A 16,352-nucleotide genomic window follows, 5' to 3' on the forward strand; every position below is an offset into this window, starting at 1 on the left:
TACAGAAAAATACAAATATGTACAAATAAATACTGTAAATCTTTTTACAAACATTTTTATCTACATAGAAATGTGCTTTTTCACATCCAGCACAACGTAGGCGTTTGCCTGCAATGCGTAAGTGCCGTCTCTTACTCACCCAACGCTGTCCCAACAGCTGCACTGAAGGGGGCAGGGCTTCTGGGAAAGGGGCGGGTTTTAAGTCTAATGGGGCGGGGGGATTAGGAAAGTTCAGGTTCCCCTTGCAGCTTTTGGTCAGGGCCCTGTTAGCTGATAACACGATTAGAGATTCATTCAGTCATAGAATAGAATATCTAGGGCACAAATAAGCACTCACCCCAAATCCCCCCCTAACTGGCCTTCAGGCTGGGCCCCCTTAGCCCATAACAAGGTTACAGATATATAGAAACATTGGGGTAACAGTCACCCTGCTATAGTTCCAGGGGTACCCAGGGCACAAATAAGTACTCACCCCAAATCCCCCCCTAACTGGCCTTCAGGCTGGGCCCCCTTAGCCCATAACAAGGTTACAGATATATAGAAACATTGGGGTAACAGTCACCCTACTATAGTTCCAGGGGTACCCAGGGCACAAATAAGCACTCAACCCACATCCCCCCCTAACTGGCCTTCAGGCTGGGCCCCCTTAGCCCATAACAAGGTTACAGATATATAGAAACATTGGGGTAACAGTCACCCTGCTATAGTTCCAGGGGTACCCTGGGCACAAATAAGCACTCACCCCAAAAACTGGCCTTCAGGTGTTAATGCCACCATCATGCCCCACTATGCCCAGAATTGCTACCTAAAACTGTTGCACAGCCAGGCCCAGGGTAGCCACTCTCATTGGAAGCTTGGCCACAGTTTGGTCTCAACTGAGATGAATAGAGCAGAACAATGATATCCAGTGATAAAAATAAAGATATATAAACATATATACAGCTGTATGTGCTGCAGTTGTGAATGTATTATACATTTATGCTGCTTTTTATCATCAAATATTGATCCGATGTAATCATTCTATATTCTGGAACAATACCAGCCATTGCGTTTTAAATTAAATACTAAATTTAACCTTCAGCCAACCACGAAGCAGCTCAGATTTTACTATATCCAACAGGGGGCGCCGATATGCCCACAGGTAACAAAGGCAGCTCTGCTATTGGCCAATGCACAGCCAATTTGTGCAAACAAACGCAAGCTCTCATTATGGAAAGCGCTTCATAGAAAAGAATATTTGGAATTCCCATTGGTGGTTCAGTAGAAGTCTCTTCTTTCTGATTGGATAGTACACTTCCTACAGTCTATATAGTGACGCTGGCTGCTCTGAGGAACTGGCCAATCGAATTTCCACACTCCTATTGTCTTGACTGGTTCCGCAGTGCGACGGATGCATCGTAGGAACTCAGTATGGACATCTCGCTCTAGGAGAGGTTATACGTTCCATTGAGCCATTTCAGATGCAGGAAGGCCCCGGCGATATCGTTACCATCCATTCCTGGGTTGCAGCCATAACAGATGGCACTGGAATACTCAGTATCTTTCACATTGGCCTCGGAGTTGGCGCTGGCACCTTTACGTGCCAAAGAGCCACAGCAGGAATAAGCATGCTAACACCGTTCCACCCTGTACTGCGCTCCTTCCTGAGCTACTGAGCGGCGACGTGGTTGCAAATATGGCATCCGTTTCATTCCGGGGCAATGGCAAATTACAGATATTCCCTTCACAGCATGACGTGCACACCTAAGGCACAAAACATAAATAGGTAGGTTAGTTGCCGGCATGGAATCTCAATATACTGGGGGCTGATTTGGCTTCACTTTCAGTCTTGCCTCAATTACCATTGTTTCATGCTGGCTAGTCACAGCCTTCCTCATCAGCCCTAGTAGCCACCCTAATGACTAATAACTAGACAATGGGAAGCCAGAAGTCAGCATGGGCTAGCGACCTAAAGCTGGGCATACATGCACCAATGATATAGTACGAAACCTCGTTTCGTACAATATTCGGTGCGTGTATGGCTGTATCAGTCGTCTTGCCAATCGGCCAGGTTAAAAGATTTTGATCAGGCGCCATAGAAGGCGCCCAAGCAAAATCTACGTTCAGGGCTGAATCAGCAGAAGGAGGTAGAATTTCTATTATTTCTACCTCCATATCTGACAATTCAGCCCTGAACATCAGTGGAGGGTGGGAAGGAACCAGTGGTTGCACAAAAGATCGAAAATTGCTTGTGTGGCCACCGTAAGGGGCCAGGGTCTGCCGTCGCTTGGGGTGTGGCCGGCTGACTATAAATTGAGCTCTGCATTGCAGGGGCAACACCATACACATTATCTTATCCTCTACAGAGAAAATCCATAAAACTATGCTAAAACTATGCTAGAATCAGGGTCGGACTGGGCCGCTGGGACACCAGGAAAATACCCGGTCGTCATGGGCCCCAGCGGTCCAGACCCGACCCTGTTGGCGCCTTCTCTGGCTCTGATGTCCTCAGGCAGGGGCCCCTCCAGGGGGGGGAAGGTTAAGGGTGCGCGGCTGGGGCCCCTGCAGGCAGCGCGTACCATGGGGGGGTACAGGGCTCCCCGGGGTGGAGTCCGACCCTGGCTAGAATAAATATTCCACTATTCCAAGCACCGTTCTGCAAGGCAACCTGAGGTACAGTGGCCCTTACAGTTGTGTTTCCCTTTATAACTAAACGGTTCTGCTAGGAACACACTTACCACAAAATTAATTTGCTTGTTAAAGGGGAACTTCAGCTTCCTAACCTAGACTGTTTGTAGCCTGTCACCTCCCCTTTTCACTACTCCTGGAATAAGAACCTACTGTGAGTAACAACCATAAGGTGAGCTGAGGATGCTGGGATTTGTAATTTACATTGATTTCCTTGCTGTGCGTTGTACATCCCTTCCCTGGTCCTTTTTGTCACCCTATAGGAAGACCCACCTTCTGGTCCTTATTGATGGAGTCCCTGCAGCCGCTATTGAGGCAGTGCTCCAGAGCCGCGCAGCGTTTCGTCACCGACACACTCTCCCCCGTGGCGTTCATGATGTGCTGAGTGTAGCAGTATCTGGTCTCTGGGAAAACAACAACAACACAACTTTATTCATATGTACATTATACAGAATATTCATATACAGGGTATTGCTATTCCTTCAGTGCCCTAATACTAGCCCTCCTTGGCCGCGCGTGCCTCTAATGATGTCAGACAACGCCCCCTTTACTGCTAGGCCACACCCTCTACTGGCTTCTTGTACCAGGACTATAACACTATTGGTGGGGGGGGAACTGGTGACCAGTAAACAATGGAAGCTTATACACGTGTAGCACTTTCATAAAGTCAATTAAGCCATAAACAGCTCAGATCCCATGAATAAAGAACAAAGAGTTTGGTATGCGTGGAGCAGGCAAGATTCTCATTGGATAAGCCTTTTGCATTAAGTAGCAAAATGTAAGAGCGCACACCTTCTATTATAATAAACAAAAGAAGGTGCAAAAACACTGGAGAAAACCCATTTAGTGACTCCAAAATAAATCCAAGAAAGCAAAAAGTACCTGCACACTCAAAAAAATAAGTATAAAAAGAAATTTATTCAATACAAAAACACATAACAAGTATAGCCCAACGCGTTTCAACCCATAAAGGGCCTTCATCAGGGAAATTTTTTTTTAATTTTTGGCTTCGTTTTGAATAATCAAGGTCTAAGTAGACTTAGCCACCCTAAAAAGTGGTCAACAGCCTTATATAAGAATGATTAACAGCTCTCCCATAGAGAATGCACTGCCAGTAGCACCCCCAAACATACAATCCAATCTCTCGCCTTATCAACAATGTCACTGAACTATAGCTCTCAGCATGCTTTAGCCCAGGGATCCCCAACCTTTTTTACTTGTGAGCCACACTCAAATGTAAAAAGTGTTGGGGAGCCACACAAGCTTAAAAAAGTCCATTGGGGGTGCCAAATAAAGGCTGTGATTGGCTATTTGGTAGCCCCATATGGACTGCTGGCCTGCAGGAGGCTCTGCTTGGGGTAAAACTGTGTCTCTGGGCTTCCAAAACTTGTCTCCAAGCCAGAAATTTAAAAATGGCACCTACTTTGAGGCCCCTGGGGAGCTAATCAAGAGGGTGGGGGGCAACATCAAGCCACTGGTTAGGGATCACTGCTTTAGCCATTATGCTGGCAGTTGTAGACCTACACAATTTTGAGATGAATCTGATAAACAGTAGTTAATGAATATGGCACCAGGGGGAGGACAGGACAATATTTTTATACTGAACAGCTGGAGACTGACCAGGAAGCCCCTTACATGACCCTTAAAATGTAACAAAGCCTTAGAGATGCCTTTAATGATTTATATATAGCTGCATAGGAACAAGATAAGAACTGGGGAGAACATCACCTTCCTATGTAAGTAGGAACCACCCATCCTGTTGTTGGCTCACCCTGTGTATACGCTCGGCCTTATCTGCCTCTGTGTATATTCCCTTAATCCCAGCAAAAAATTCATCTCCCCTTGATAAACAGCTGTCAGGCCTACTAATCCCCAAACTGTCTGAAAACCATATTTAATCTCAGATTTTGTCTGCCCCCGTCAAAAGAAGACGGAACAAGGATAACCAATGTTTTTTTAAAGACAAAGTCCAAGGAAAAGGATCAAGTCTACAAATATTTGCTTATGTTCCCATAGCTCGTTCCCCTGGGATACGATAGTTGAGAAGAGACGCACTCCCAAAATCATTGTGTGAAACCCATGTGTCGTAGGTGTAGCGTCTGCAAAATGTTCTGGACCCACCATACAAGCTACAGCGCTATCCAGGGAATATTTCTTAGGTGGAACGTGTGTTACCTTTGAAATTCAAGTAACTCTTTGTCCACAGCTTCTATGCACCTCTATAACTGCCTTGCCCATTGAGCCATCAGCCAAATAGAAACAGGGAGCCTCTTTTCATGATATCTTCCAAAGAATGATGCCTAGAACCCTAGAATGAATAATACTTGGTCCATGAATGGGGCCATTGAACAAGAGTTTGATCAATCACAGGTTGGCCAGTAGTTGTGTATGCATATTGGGCCATCAGCCAAACAGAAACATAGAGCCTCTTTTTGATGATACCCTCCAAAGGCTGATGATTAGAACCCTAAAATGAGCAACCCTCTGTCCATGAATGGGGCCTCTATACAAGAGTTTAATCAATCACAGGTTGGCCAGTAGTTCTGTATGCATATTGGGCCATCAAGCTGATGATTGGAACCCTACAAGGCTGATGCTTAGAACCCTAGAATGAGCAACCCTCTGTCCATGAATGTGTTATGTGAACAAGAGTTTGATCAATCATAGTTTGGCCAGTAGTTTTGTATGCATCTTGGGCCATCAGCCAAATAGAAACAAGGAGCCTCTTTGTGATGATACCCTCCAAGGGTTGATGCCTAGAACCCTAGAATGAGCAACCCTCTGTCCATGAATGGGTCCCCTGAACAAGAGTTTGATCAATCACAGGTTGGCCAGTAGCATATTGTATAATGAGCCAAATAGAAACATGGAGCCTCTTTTTGATGATACCCTCCAATGGCTGATGGAAACAGCCACCTTAAATGTACCTTATTAAACCCAAGAACCACAGCCGTGACCCCTTCCATGACAAGAGATGAATCCATGGAACGCTTTGTACATCTCTTACTATCCCTTTACAACTCTAATATGTTGGGAACCTTTTAAAGCTGGAAATCACAACTATAAAGCAAACAGCTCTGCTGCTCTGTTTTCCCAAAATCCCGTCTGTCACCTCTACGCTCTGCACCACAATAAAGGAATCCCGAGGGCAATATTTACAGAGCGGGGAATACAGAAGGGCTGTCACACTCGAGGCCGGCTCCCTGAATGGGACCAGACAATGGCGGCTGATTTTCCCTGACACGCGCTTTCACACTAATGTTACTCCTGGAGAAAGATTTGAATGTAATTATTTTTACAAGGGTGATTTTTCTTGCTTAGCGCGGCGGCGGCCCCGATCACGGCAGTCGTGTGAGTGTCAGTTATTCCTTTCAGCAGCCGGAAATTTCCATTGACTTTGTTTTGCTCCATGGAAGGGTCACGCCACACGTCTGGATGGGAATTTAAGAGGTTTATACAGCTACGAAATAGGATGAAAAATGGGTTTCCCTTTATAAACACAGAACAAGGAGAATGTTGATGAAGCTTTTTTTTGCAGTGCGTTTACAAGAATTGATAATATTTACCATTTAGAGACTCAGTTATGAGCATAGAGCCGCCTTGTTTTCCCCCTGTGCCACGCGCCAAGTCCATAAGAGGTTTGAAAGTGCAATAGCACAACTGCAAAACAAGGTACCAAAATGTATGGATATTTGGGCCCCTTACGAGCTTTTGGCAAAACCCTATAATACTGCTTCCCTTCTAATCTAATAAAGGAAAATAAAAAATGAACCCCTCAAACTAGGAAATTGAACCCATATAGAGTTGAATACAAAAAACTTTTCTGCAAGCCAATAGTAGCTGCCGATATGGGTCCCTTGGACCGATTCGGCAGCTTATCGGCCCGTGTAGGGGCAGAAACGAGGGGCCTGCCCGACCAATATCTGGCCTAATATTGGCCAGATATTGATCGGGCAAGTTAGGAAATTCAGTCGGATCGGGGTCCCCGAACTGACTGCCCCATTGACGCTAATACAATTTGATCCTTTGGCCCCAGGGCCAAAGGATCAAACTATATTAGCGTCAATGGGGCAGTCGGTTCGGGGACCCCGATCCGTAGGTGGGGGTATCGGGTGAAGATCCAAGCGAGCGGATCTCAACGTGTCAGCAGCTTATCGGCCCGTGTAGGGGCAGAAACAAGGGGCCTGCCCGACTGATATCTGGCCTAAAATTGCCAAGATATTGATCGAGCAAGTTAGGAAATTCAGTCGGATCGGGGTCCCTGAACCGACTGCCCCATTGACGCTAATACAATTTGATCCTTTGGCCCCAGGGCCAAACGATCAAATTCTTTTTTTTTTACCTACACGCTCTCCGATATCGCCCACCCGTAGGTGGGGATATCGGGTGAAGATCCGCTCGCTTGGCGACCTTGCCAAGGGAGCGGATCTCAACGTGTATGGGGGCCTTTAGACCGAGAATACATAGTATGCTTTTTCTCACATAAAATAACAGCTTTACGTTGATATTAGACTTTTGTAATAGCTAAAAGTATCTCCGAGTACCTATGATGGTTATTTTGTTCTTTTCCTTTTTTACCTACACTTTCATATTCCCTTCTGTAACTTTCTTTTACCCCTTATTCTTTTCTTTCTCTCCTAATTTGTTATATACAATGTCTTTTATTTTTATTATTATGTAAAAACTTGTGAAAAAACAATAAATAAAATATAAGTTACAAAAAGAAAACAATTGTGGGGGAGCTACACAAGCATAAAAAGGGGTGCCAAATAAGGGCAATGATTGGCTATTTGGTAGCCCCTATATGGACTGAACCTACAGGAGGTTGTGGTTGGAATTGCACCTGTTTTTCATGCAATTAAAACTTCTCTCCAAACCAGGAATTCAAAGCTGTTTGGGCCTCTGTGTACTTGGAACACCAGGGCCTATTTTTAATCCCAGTCCAGACCAGATGCCCAAGGTGCTATGGTTCTGTATCTAGCTACAAGTATTGGCAAATGTGCTCCCTTTGGACCCACGGCAGTGGTTAATAAGCCCTTATGTCACTTTTACTTTGACAAAAAATGCAGTGGAATTTTGCAGGGATCATTTAGGCCAGGTCTGAGCTGGCAGTCTGTCTAATCAATGGAGAATGAATGTCTATGAGGAATGCATGGAATTAGCGCCAATGGGTTTGCCAGTATTGTCCCTGGACAGGACTGTGGCCAATTTTTCTTGTTGCTACAAATTATTCTTTACTTATAAGACTTCTGGGTAATCCTTTTTTTAATTCATATATGAAGAAAGAGAAATGCCCTTTTATTATAGGGATGAAGGGAGTATCCTTGCCAGTGTATTTTAGCAGCTCTCTCTATGAAAAAAGATGTGGAATAAAAAAAAAAGTACACCTGCAATTGACTTCTACATGACTGTAACAGCTTTTAGATGGCGTATTTTTTCTTTCAGATTTGTTTGTTTTGTTGCATAATAAATGGCGAAAAAATTTATTTTAGCGCACAAAAATATGAATAGTGACAAAAATTAAATTTAACGTTAGTAAATGCACCTCAAAGTGCGTACAGGTATGGCACCTTTTATGCAGAATGTTCGGGACCTGGGGTTTTCCAGATAAGGGGTCTTTCTCTAATTTTGGATCTCTGTTTTGCTTCCAATATGGATCAATTATATCTTAGTTGGGATCAAGTACAGGTACTGTTTTATTATTACAGAGAAAAGGGGATCATTTAACCATTAAATAAACCCAATAGGGCTGTTCTGCCCCAATAAGGGGTAATTATATCTTAGTTGGGATCAAGTACAGGTACTGTTTTATTATTACAGAGAAAAGGGAATCATTTAACCATTAAATAAACCCAATAGGGCTGTTCTGCCCCCAATAAGGGGTAATTATATCTTAGTTGGGATCAAGTACAGGTACTGTTTTATTATTACAGAGAAAAGGGAATCATTTAACCATTAAATAAACCCAATAGGGCTGTTCTGCCCCCAATAAGGGGTAATTATATCTTAGTTGGGATGGAAAATGAGTTTCCGGATAATGGATCCTATACCTGTATCAATTTATATTGAATTAATATAGATGCAATATAAAATAAGATATATGTTGTATCATTGGCCCCAGCACAATATGTACAGTCAGTGCTGTTTCCAATATCCCACGGTAGTGTGCCCCAGGAAGCTCAATTCCCAAAGGCTTGTTGGTTTGTGCCATAAGTAGTTTGATTCCAAAGGGCACACAGTAATGCCTTTATATATACTGTATATATATAACAGCAAAACATTATGAAAACAAGGTAAAGAGAAGACCTGGGAGATGAGGAAAGGTGGGTATGTTCTTTCCTACTCTCTTTGGGAACACTGGTCTACTTTGGATTACATTATAATAAGGTTAAGTTGTCCATTGTTCCCAAGGAGAAACCCATAATTCATTATGAAGCAGAAAGACAGGGTGATTGTTGTGGGTTCCCCCATATCTCTTTCTCGTGAGTCAATACAAAAACACAGATCACATCACTACAAAGGATGTCGAGGTGCAAAATCTACATTCATAAATCTATGATCCCCAGATAAAATCAGCATTAAGGGATTGAAGAAGAACATATTTATATCTCTATTGTTCCCCACGGGCCCTGTTCTCTATCACCGCAGCCAGTGTGGAATAAGCAGTGTTTGACAAGGTTTGTGGTTTATTTGCTGCTTCAGACACACATTCGGCTGGCTGACACAATGCAGATCTGCAGACTGAAGAGACCGACTGAAAGAACAAAGCAGAGATGTGCCCTGAGGCCAGAACACGAGGTCTATAAATTACAAGAGAGATCCAGCTGAATACAAAAAGTGCCAAACCCCCCCTCAAATGCAACTTACACTTGGACTGTTCCACTTCCTGCTTCGTAGCTCTATAGGCAACTAGGCAGGATAGGTTGTCTGTAAATGTACTGGCTGCCATCTCTGCCGCCCTTGACCAAGTCAGGTTCCCTATATCTAGGGTTGAATAATATCCCTGAGAATATGTATAATTTAAAGGGGAACTCAACCCAAAGAACTTATGCTTTGTGAAAAGTAAACATAAGTTCATATGCAGCCTTCTTATGCTATTTAATGTAATAATATGGTTTGGAACAGTTCCCTAAGCCCCGCCCCCTGTTCCCCTGCTGATCTGGTTGGCTACTTTGAGACTCAAATGTAACAGTAGTCGCCTGTCCTCAGCCTGCCTTCAGCCTGCCTCCTCCCAATCCCACAATTCCCTGCATACGTGATGTCAATAAGGAAAGGAAAATCACAGTGCAATGCATTGTGGGTGATGCAGTTCCTGCATGCTGTCTGTAAGCTGTGGAGAAGTTTTTACAATTTGTAACATCAGTGTTTTAGTCCCTCCTCCCCTGCCAGGATTTCAAATGATGCAGAAAGAGAAGAACTGTTTTGCAGCTGGATTTCAGCATATAAAAATAGTATTTATTCCTACCTTTTGAAGGAACAGATTATAGCGATAGGGATATTAGGGGTTTTTTTGTGAACACATTTTGGGTTGGAAGCCGGAGTTCCCCTTTAACTCCAAATCGTTTTTAGACTTCGACCATGATACAATCGTAGAAACTAATTTTCTTTGTTTTAGCCAGTGATCTGATTAGATAGATACCGGTAAGTGACCTTGTTAAATGAACAAATCTCAGAATGAGATGAGTGATGGTTTCTTTCAGCCGGAGTGAATTAGTGCCGCTGAACTGGAAATGCCCCAAGAATAACCACAAGGGGTTTTTTCCTTACCCACTGGTACTTTGTAAGCGGGCACTGATGCACGGAGAATGGAGAAATTATCATTGGAACTCATTTCCGTGCGACGGTCAATAATTAACTTAAACAGAAAGCAGTTCCTGGCTGCCCTACAAGGCACGTCGCCGTATAAATGGAAGGACACAAGGCGGCGGATGATGCCCGGTGCTCCCTGGCCTGAGATCATGGGGAACAGACTCAGAATACCAGCCTTTGTTTTCCCAAGCAAACGGACAGACATCTGGGACCTTAATTGCCTGATGCCTCTTCCTGAATGGGGGCTAATTCCGTATCCAATAGCCGTATCCAGTGCAAGCATTGGGCGCATCCGCCCGCCCAGCCGCCCCATCCCACGAAATCTAAGGAACTCGCTATCTGATCACAGACGCAAAGTGGATATCGGAATGTTCTGTTGCACAGATTAAAGGAAGATTATGAGTCTTCCCATCTCCGATGACTCTGCTTTTTTTAATCTCTTGTAATCTTAGCAGGGGAACATTTCCAATAAAGGGACTTTATTCTCTCTCTCTCGGTAACTCAAAAAGCACCGAATGGTAACATTCTGCCTGAATATTTACTGCTTTTGGATTCGGTACGGTGCCAAGAGATACAGGGGCCCAAGACTGTCTGAAGCCAACCCTCTGTCCCCGACACCCTCGTCCCCCCCCCCGACCACGGTCTGCTTAAAACTAGGGATGAACCAAACCCACTTTTTTGGCCCGAATCCCGAATCAAATCCGGGATTGGGTTCATTCCTACTTAAAACTATGCATTTCTAGTGTAATCTTACGCTACTGACCTGATTTATCAACGTTCAAATTTTTTTTGCCGAAAAAACTCCCAAATTCGAATTATGGTTTCCAAAACTTGAATGTTGTGCAAAAAAATTAGAAAAGCTCAAATGTCGGCATGTAAAAGCTTGTGAGTTCATGGGGGTTTTCCTTGGTATAATTTATGCTTTTTTTTTTCAAATCAAGTTTTTCAATTTCTTTTGGGAGTTTGTAGACCAATTCAAAAGAATGAGAAGAATATAAAATTTATGAATTTGAGTTTTTTTCCCCCGATTTAATCAAGTATTTTATATTCTTATGTAATAAATAAGCAAACATTCAACTTTAGTAAAAGTTCGTTCAAATTGGAAAAAAGACTCTAAGGGGCAGATTTATCAAAATGCGAGTTTAGAGCTTAAATACATAAAAACCCACGTTCTATTCATTCCTATGGGATTTATGGAAGCGTATTTATCAATAGGTGAAAGCTAGAACTCACCATTTGATAAATATGCTTCTAAAAATCCTATAGGAATGAATAGAACGTGGGTAAGTTTTTATGTATTGAGCTCTAATAAGATAAATCTGACCCTAAAATTCACATATTAGGAAATCCATAAATAGACCTGTTTCGATTCATAATTTCATCCATTAAAAAGACTGTTGTGTCCATGGAATATAGAGAAATACACACAAACAGCTGCTGGAGTTATTGCCCTAATGCTCAACAGGAAGGAAGCTCCATAACACATTTGCTGCCACCCGTTGTCACTGCCAGTTCCCTCCACACACCATTCACCCCCACTAGCCTCCAGTCCCCTCATCCCCAATGCTCCATATGGAAGAAGCTGTGGGAACTGGGTAATCTTTTTTCCCTACCGTCCCCCATTTGTATGTATGTATAACTTTATAAAGTGCCACAAGTATACGCAGCGCTGTACAATCTGACAATATACACAATTACACACAGGGAAGACAAGTGTTATTATAAATACAATAAATAAGTATAAATACACAGGGAGTAAGTGCCATAAGGTATGAGACACAGTAGGAAGGAGGTCCCTGCCCCGTAGAGCTTACAATCTAAGTGGTTGGGTAACATACAGGCACAAATTGGAAGGTAAGAGTGCACCAGGTATGGGCATTTGCCCTTAAGCGCAGGACATAAATAGTCAGCGAGCATTTGGTGTAGAGTAGTTAGAACACACTATTGGCCTATAGGCACAGAGAATACTGGGAACTGCTTACCTCTTGGGCAGAATATATCAGGGGCCCAACGATTGCAGTCATAATTATCTGCAGCCTTTTCACAGGTAAAGCATTTAAATCCACCAGGATATGGCGTTGCTATAAAATAAAGATAAATGCAAGAAACTATAAATAAATAAATAAAGTGGAAAGCTAACATTTAACACATACATATTATTCATATTAGACACATTTTTTCCAAAACACCCCATTTTTAATGCTGGCAGCCCACAAATCATGCCCTTCATTCACTAGGAAGCCCTTTATCCATTATAGTGCTCAATCCAAGCAGGACTTTTTTTTTTATCAAAGTAAGTTGAAGTTCTGCCTGTGTAAAGGTGGCCATACACGCACCGATATTATCGTACGAAACCTCGTTTCGTACGATAATCGGTGCGTGTATGGCATGTCAGCGAGCCGACCGATATCGCAGGAAGCTGCTGATATCGGTCGACTCGCCGATCGGCCAGGTTAGAAAATTTTGATCGGGCGCCATAGAAGGCGCCTGACCAAAATTCTCCCTTCAGAGCTGAATCGGCAGAAGGAGGTAGAAATCCTATTGTTTCTACCTCCTTACCTGCCGATTCAGCCCTGAATGGTGTGTGGCGGATCTGACGATGTTTCGTGCGACCGACGGTCGTACGAAACATCGTGAGATCGCCACGTGTATGGCCAGCTTAAGCCTGCATTCTTCATTGCATCAACTTTACAGCATATACGTGCTGTTTGCAGATGTAAATGTCACTGTAGTTGTGTGAGATGTGGCTGCTGGGGGAAAGCTGCTATTTGTTTTAGGAAAATGTGATGGTGCTGAAGGGGATATATACAATACAGCGGGTGTGGTTTGGGTGGGGAAGATTTGCCCAACTTGGTAGGAAAATATAGGGTTTATATGTCCTTTAAAGTGAATTTTCTAGGATGACATAACAATAATTTATAACGTTCCAGTATGGCTTTAAGTAATACCATATAAAAATCAAGATATATGCGCAGTATGTAATGCGTCACTGCAGTTATAACTCAATAGTTTTTCACTTTTTATATATATATTTTTTTCAGTTTCAAGGTGAATCTCAAGCAGATTTTCTTTTCCTGCTAAAAAATGACTTACTGAAGCCTCAGGCTGTGAGTTGCAGACTATATGCAAGAGCAGTTGGTTGCAGGGCTGCAGTGGGATTCAAATAGGCCCTGGCAAAGCATAACCAGGCCCAAACTGCCCCCCAACAGTACCAATAAATAGTGAGTGTCTATGGCATCTTACAGCAGCCCCATTGGCATTTGCCAGAACCCACAGATTGCCAGTCTTGCCTGGTTGGTTGCACCGAATACAACTATTATACACAAACAATACGAAATACACAATATCCAGTAAACACAATATAAAGTCTAGATGAATTGTGCCAGATTGTTTAATACAACTCATGCAATTAGATTGGTAAATGTGCAATAGCTCCAGCGACACAGGCCTGGCTTCTGTGGGAAGGGACGGGTGCTGTGCCACGTTGCTAACTGATCCTAGATTTGTGTCGGCAGAAAGCAGAGGCTGTTCCGACTCCTGAGACGCGGATGGAATGTTCTGCTGGGACAATAGCAGGCCCAGGAGCAGTCGGTAACAGTTGCTCTCCCAGCTGTGAGTGAATCTTTGTTTGGCTCCTGATCACAGAAGTGTGAAGTATTTCTGTATTCTAGAACCCGACTACAGATTTACTTCTGCAGATATCAAGTTTTACAGCCCCCGGCCACAACTCCCAGCATCCTCTGCCAGCCAACAGGTGGTTGCAGTTGACAAGTGTTAGACTCTGCAAGTACAATGCTGTTGTATAGGGAAATATTTTTTCTATAATAAGGTTGCCAGATTTTAAAAGTGAAATCTGGGGATGGGAAGGTTGCCAGTGGCATAACTAGTGTGCAACGCCCAACACCCTGGAAGGGGCCACTGAAAGGGGCCTATGGCGCTCACAAAAATTTTTAATGCCACACCCACTTTTTAGACACTCCCCCATTGCCTTACACCTGTTGAACCCCACTGGAAGGGACCTGTGGCTCTATCAAGATTTTTAATGCCACGCCCAGTTTTTGGACACTCCCCCATTGCTGTACACCTGTTGAACACAACTGGAAGAGACCTGTGGCACTCACAAGATTTGTAATGCCACGCCCACTTTTTGGACACTCCCCCATTGGCATACACACGTTGAGCACCACTGGAAGGAGCCTGTGGCGCTCACAAGATTTATAATGCCATGCCCACTTTTTGGACACTCCCCCATGGCCATACACCAATTGAATACCACTGGAAGGGACCTGTGGCACTCACAAGATTTTGAATGCCACGCCCACTTTTTAGACACTCCACCATTGCCGTACACCCACTGAACATCACAGCCCCAAAATACTTTTATACATATTCCTTCCATTTAGCAACAGAAAAGCTGGAGCGGAAAATTTGGAGCACGTGGAAAGAGAGTCATGTGACAGGTGATCACTCCTCCCCTTCTCCTGTCTTGGAATAGCAGCAATTGGCTGGGGAGGGGCTCTGTTGCCATGGGGACAGCTTTAAGAGGCAACGCTTGCCAGGGTTAATTTTCTACAGGGACAGAGAACTTGAAATGGGGTCAGTCCCCCTGAAACAAGGGCTGATGGTAACCTTAATCTATAAGTTCAAATATCATTTCCCCATGGCAACAGCAACAGTGTTATATATTTTGGACCACTAGGAGTGCTGTTCTTCTGCCCCCTATAGGTAAGTGTAAAGTTGGCCATACATGTTAAGATCCGCTCGTTTGGGGCCAAACGATCGAATCAGAACTAGGCGCAGTCGGTTCAGAGACCACATCAATGAGCCGATGCGGTCCCCGATACAACTAAATTTTTTAACCTGCCCGATCGATATCTGCCTGATTTCAGGCCAGATATCGGTCAGGCAGGCCCGTCGTTAGTGCCCATACACGGGGCGATTAGCTGCCGAATCAGTCTAAGGGACCGATATCGGCAGCTACAATCGGAATGTGTATGGCCAAGGCACAGCCAAGACACATTTCAGAGGTAAATGAAGGGGCAGGTATAACGTTTCCACCAGTAATCATAGCCTTTAATGATCTGCTGTGATCATTACCACCTGATTGGTGTCCATGGGATGCTAGGCATGGAGCTAACTTTGCACAGGTAATTGTAATACCTCCCCCAAAATATCTACAAAATGGTGGGACTTCCTTTTCCTGTAGGACATACCAAATCACTTACTTGAGGGATATAGGTAGACGATATCTTGCATGGTAAAGTCTCTGGACTGCACGCTCCCCGCCCAATCCGCTATCAGGCTCAGCATCAGGAAGCAGGCCACTGCCGGCCAGGTTTCCATCGCAGATTAAATTCCGAATCATGCAGCCGTGTGTAAATCCTTCCTACTCCAAGCAGCCACCTGGGGAGAGGGATCGAAACATAATTATAGCTTAGGCACGTTCACTTATCCATTGTAAATACAATAAAACACCGACCTAAAACCTTTGCACAAACACCAGGTAACCAAATACCTGACCGTAACTAAATAAGCATTGGTTGTAGTTTAATAACAGTTGCAAAGTCAGTTATAAGTCTTGTAACCTATAGCAACTAAGCAGATATCTCCTTTTTTTAAAAAGTGGCCTGTACATGCCACCTGCTGATTGGTTGCTATGGGTTACAAGACCTGTTGCAAACTTGCACCTTTCATTTCAGCTTGTGACCCTTGTAGCCATATACAGTTAGGCAGGTTATATATAGCCATTATGGTTGAATGTGATGGACGTACGTCTTTTTTTACTTACTATGTTACTATGTTACATCCAGTTTATTTAACTCCTACCCCCAACTGTGGTTCATTTCTGTAGGTGTAAGAGCAATAAGAAGAGCAAT

At 43.7% G+C, this 16,352-nt stretch overlaps 1 protein-coding gene across 1 annotated transcript; it reads right to left on the bottom strand.

Annotated features, from left to right (window-relative positions):
• Positions 1-247: 247 nt before the first annotated feature.
• On the bottom strand, positions 248-15,894 carry lypd6 (LY6/PLAUR domain containing 6; the record flags this gene model as incomplete). The annotated part of the gene is given in 4 exon segments (NM_001113032.3): positions 248-1,743; positions 2,941-3,071; positions 12,459-12,557; positions 15,702-15,894. Coding segments are annotated over 4 exon segments (516 nt in total). The 5' UTR covers positions 15,820-15,894.
• Between the last annotated feature and the right edge of the window lie 458 nt (positions 15,895-16,352).

Source organism: Xenopus tropicalis, chromosome 9 (genome assembly GCF_000004195.4).
Source record: "Xenopus tropicalis strain Nigerian chromosome 9, UCB_Xtro_10.0, whole genome shotgun sequence".
Lineage (NCBI taxonomy): Eukaryota > Metazoa > Chordata > Amphibia > Anura > Pipidae > Xenopus > Xenopus tropicalis.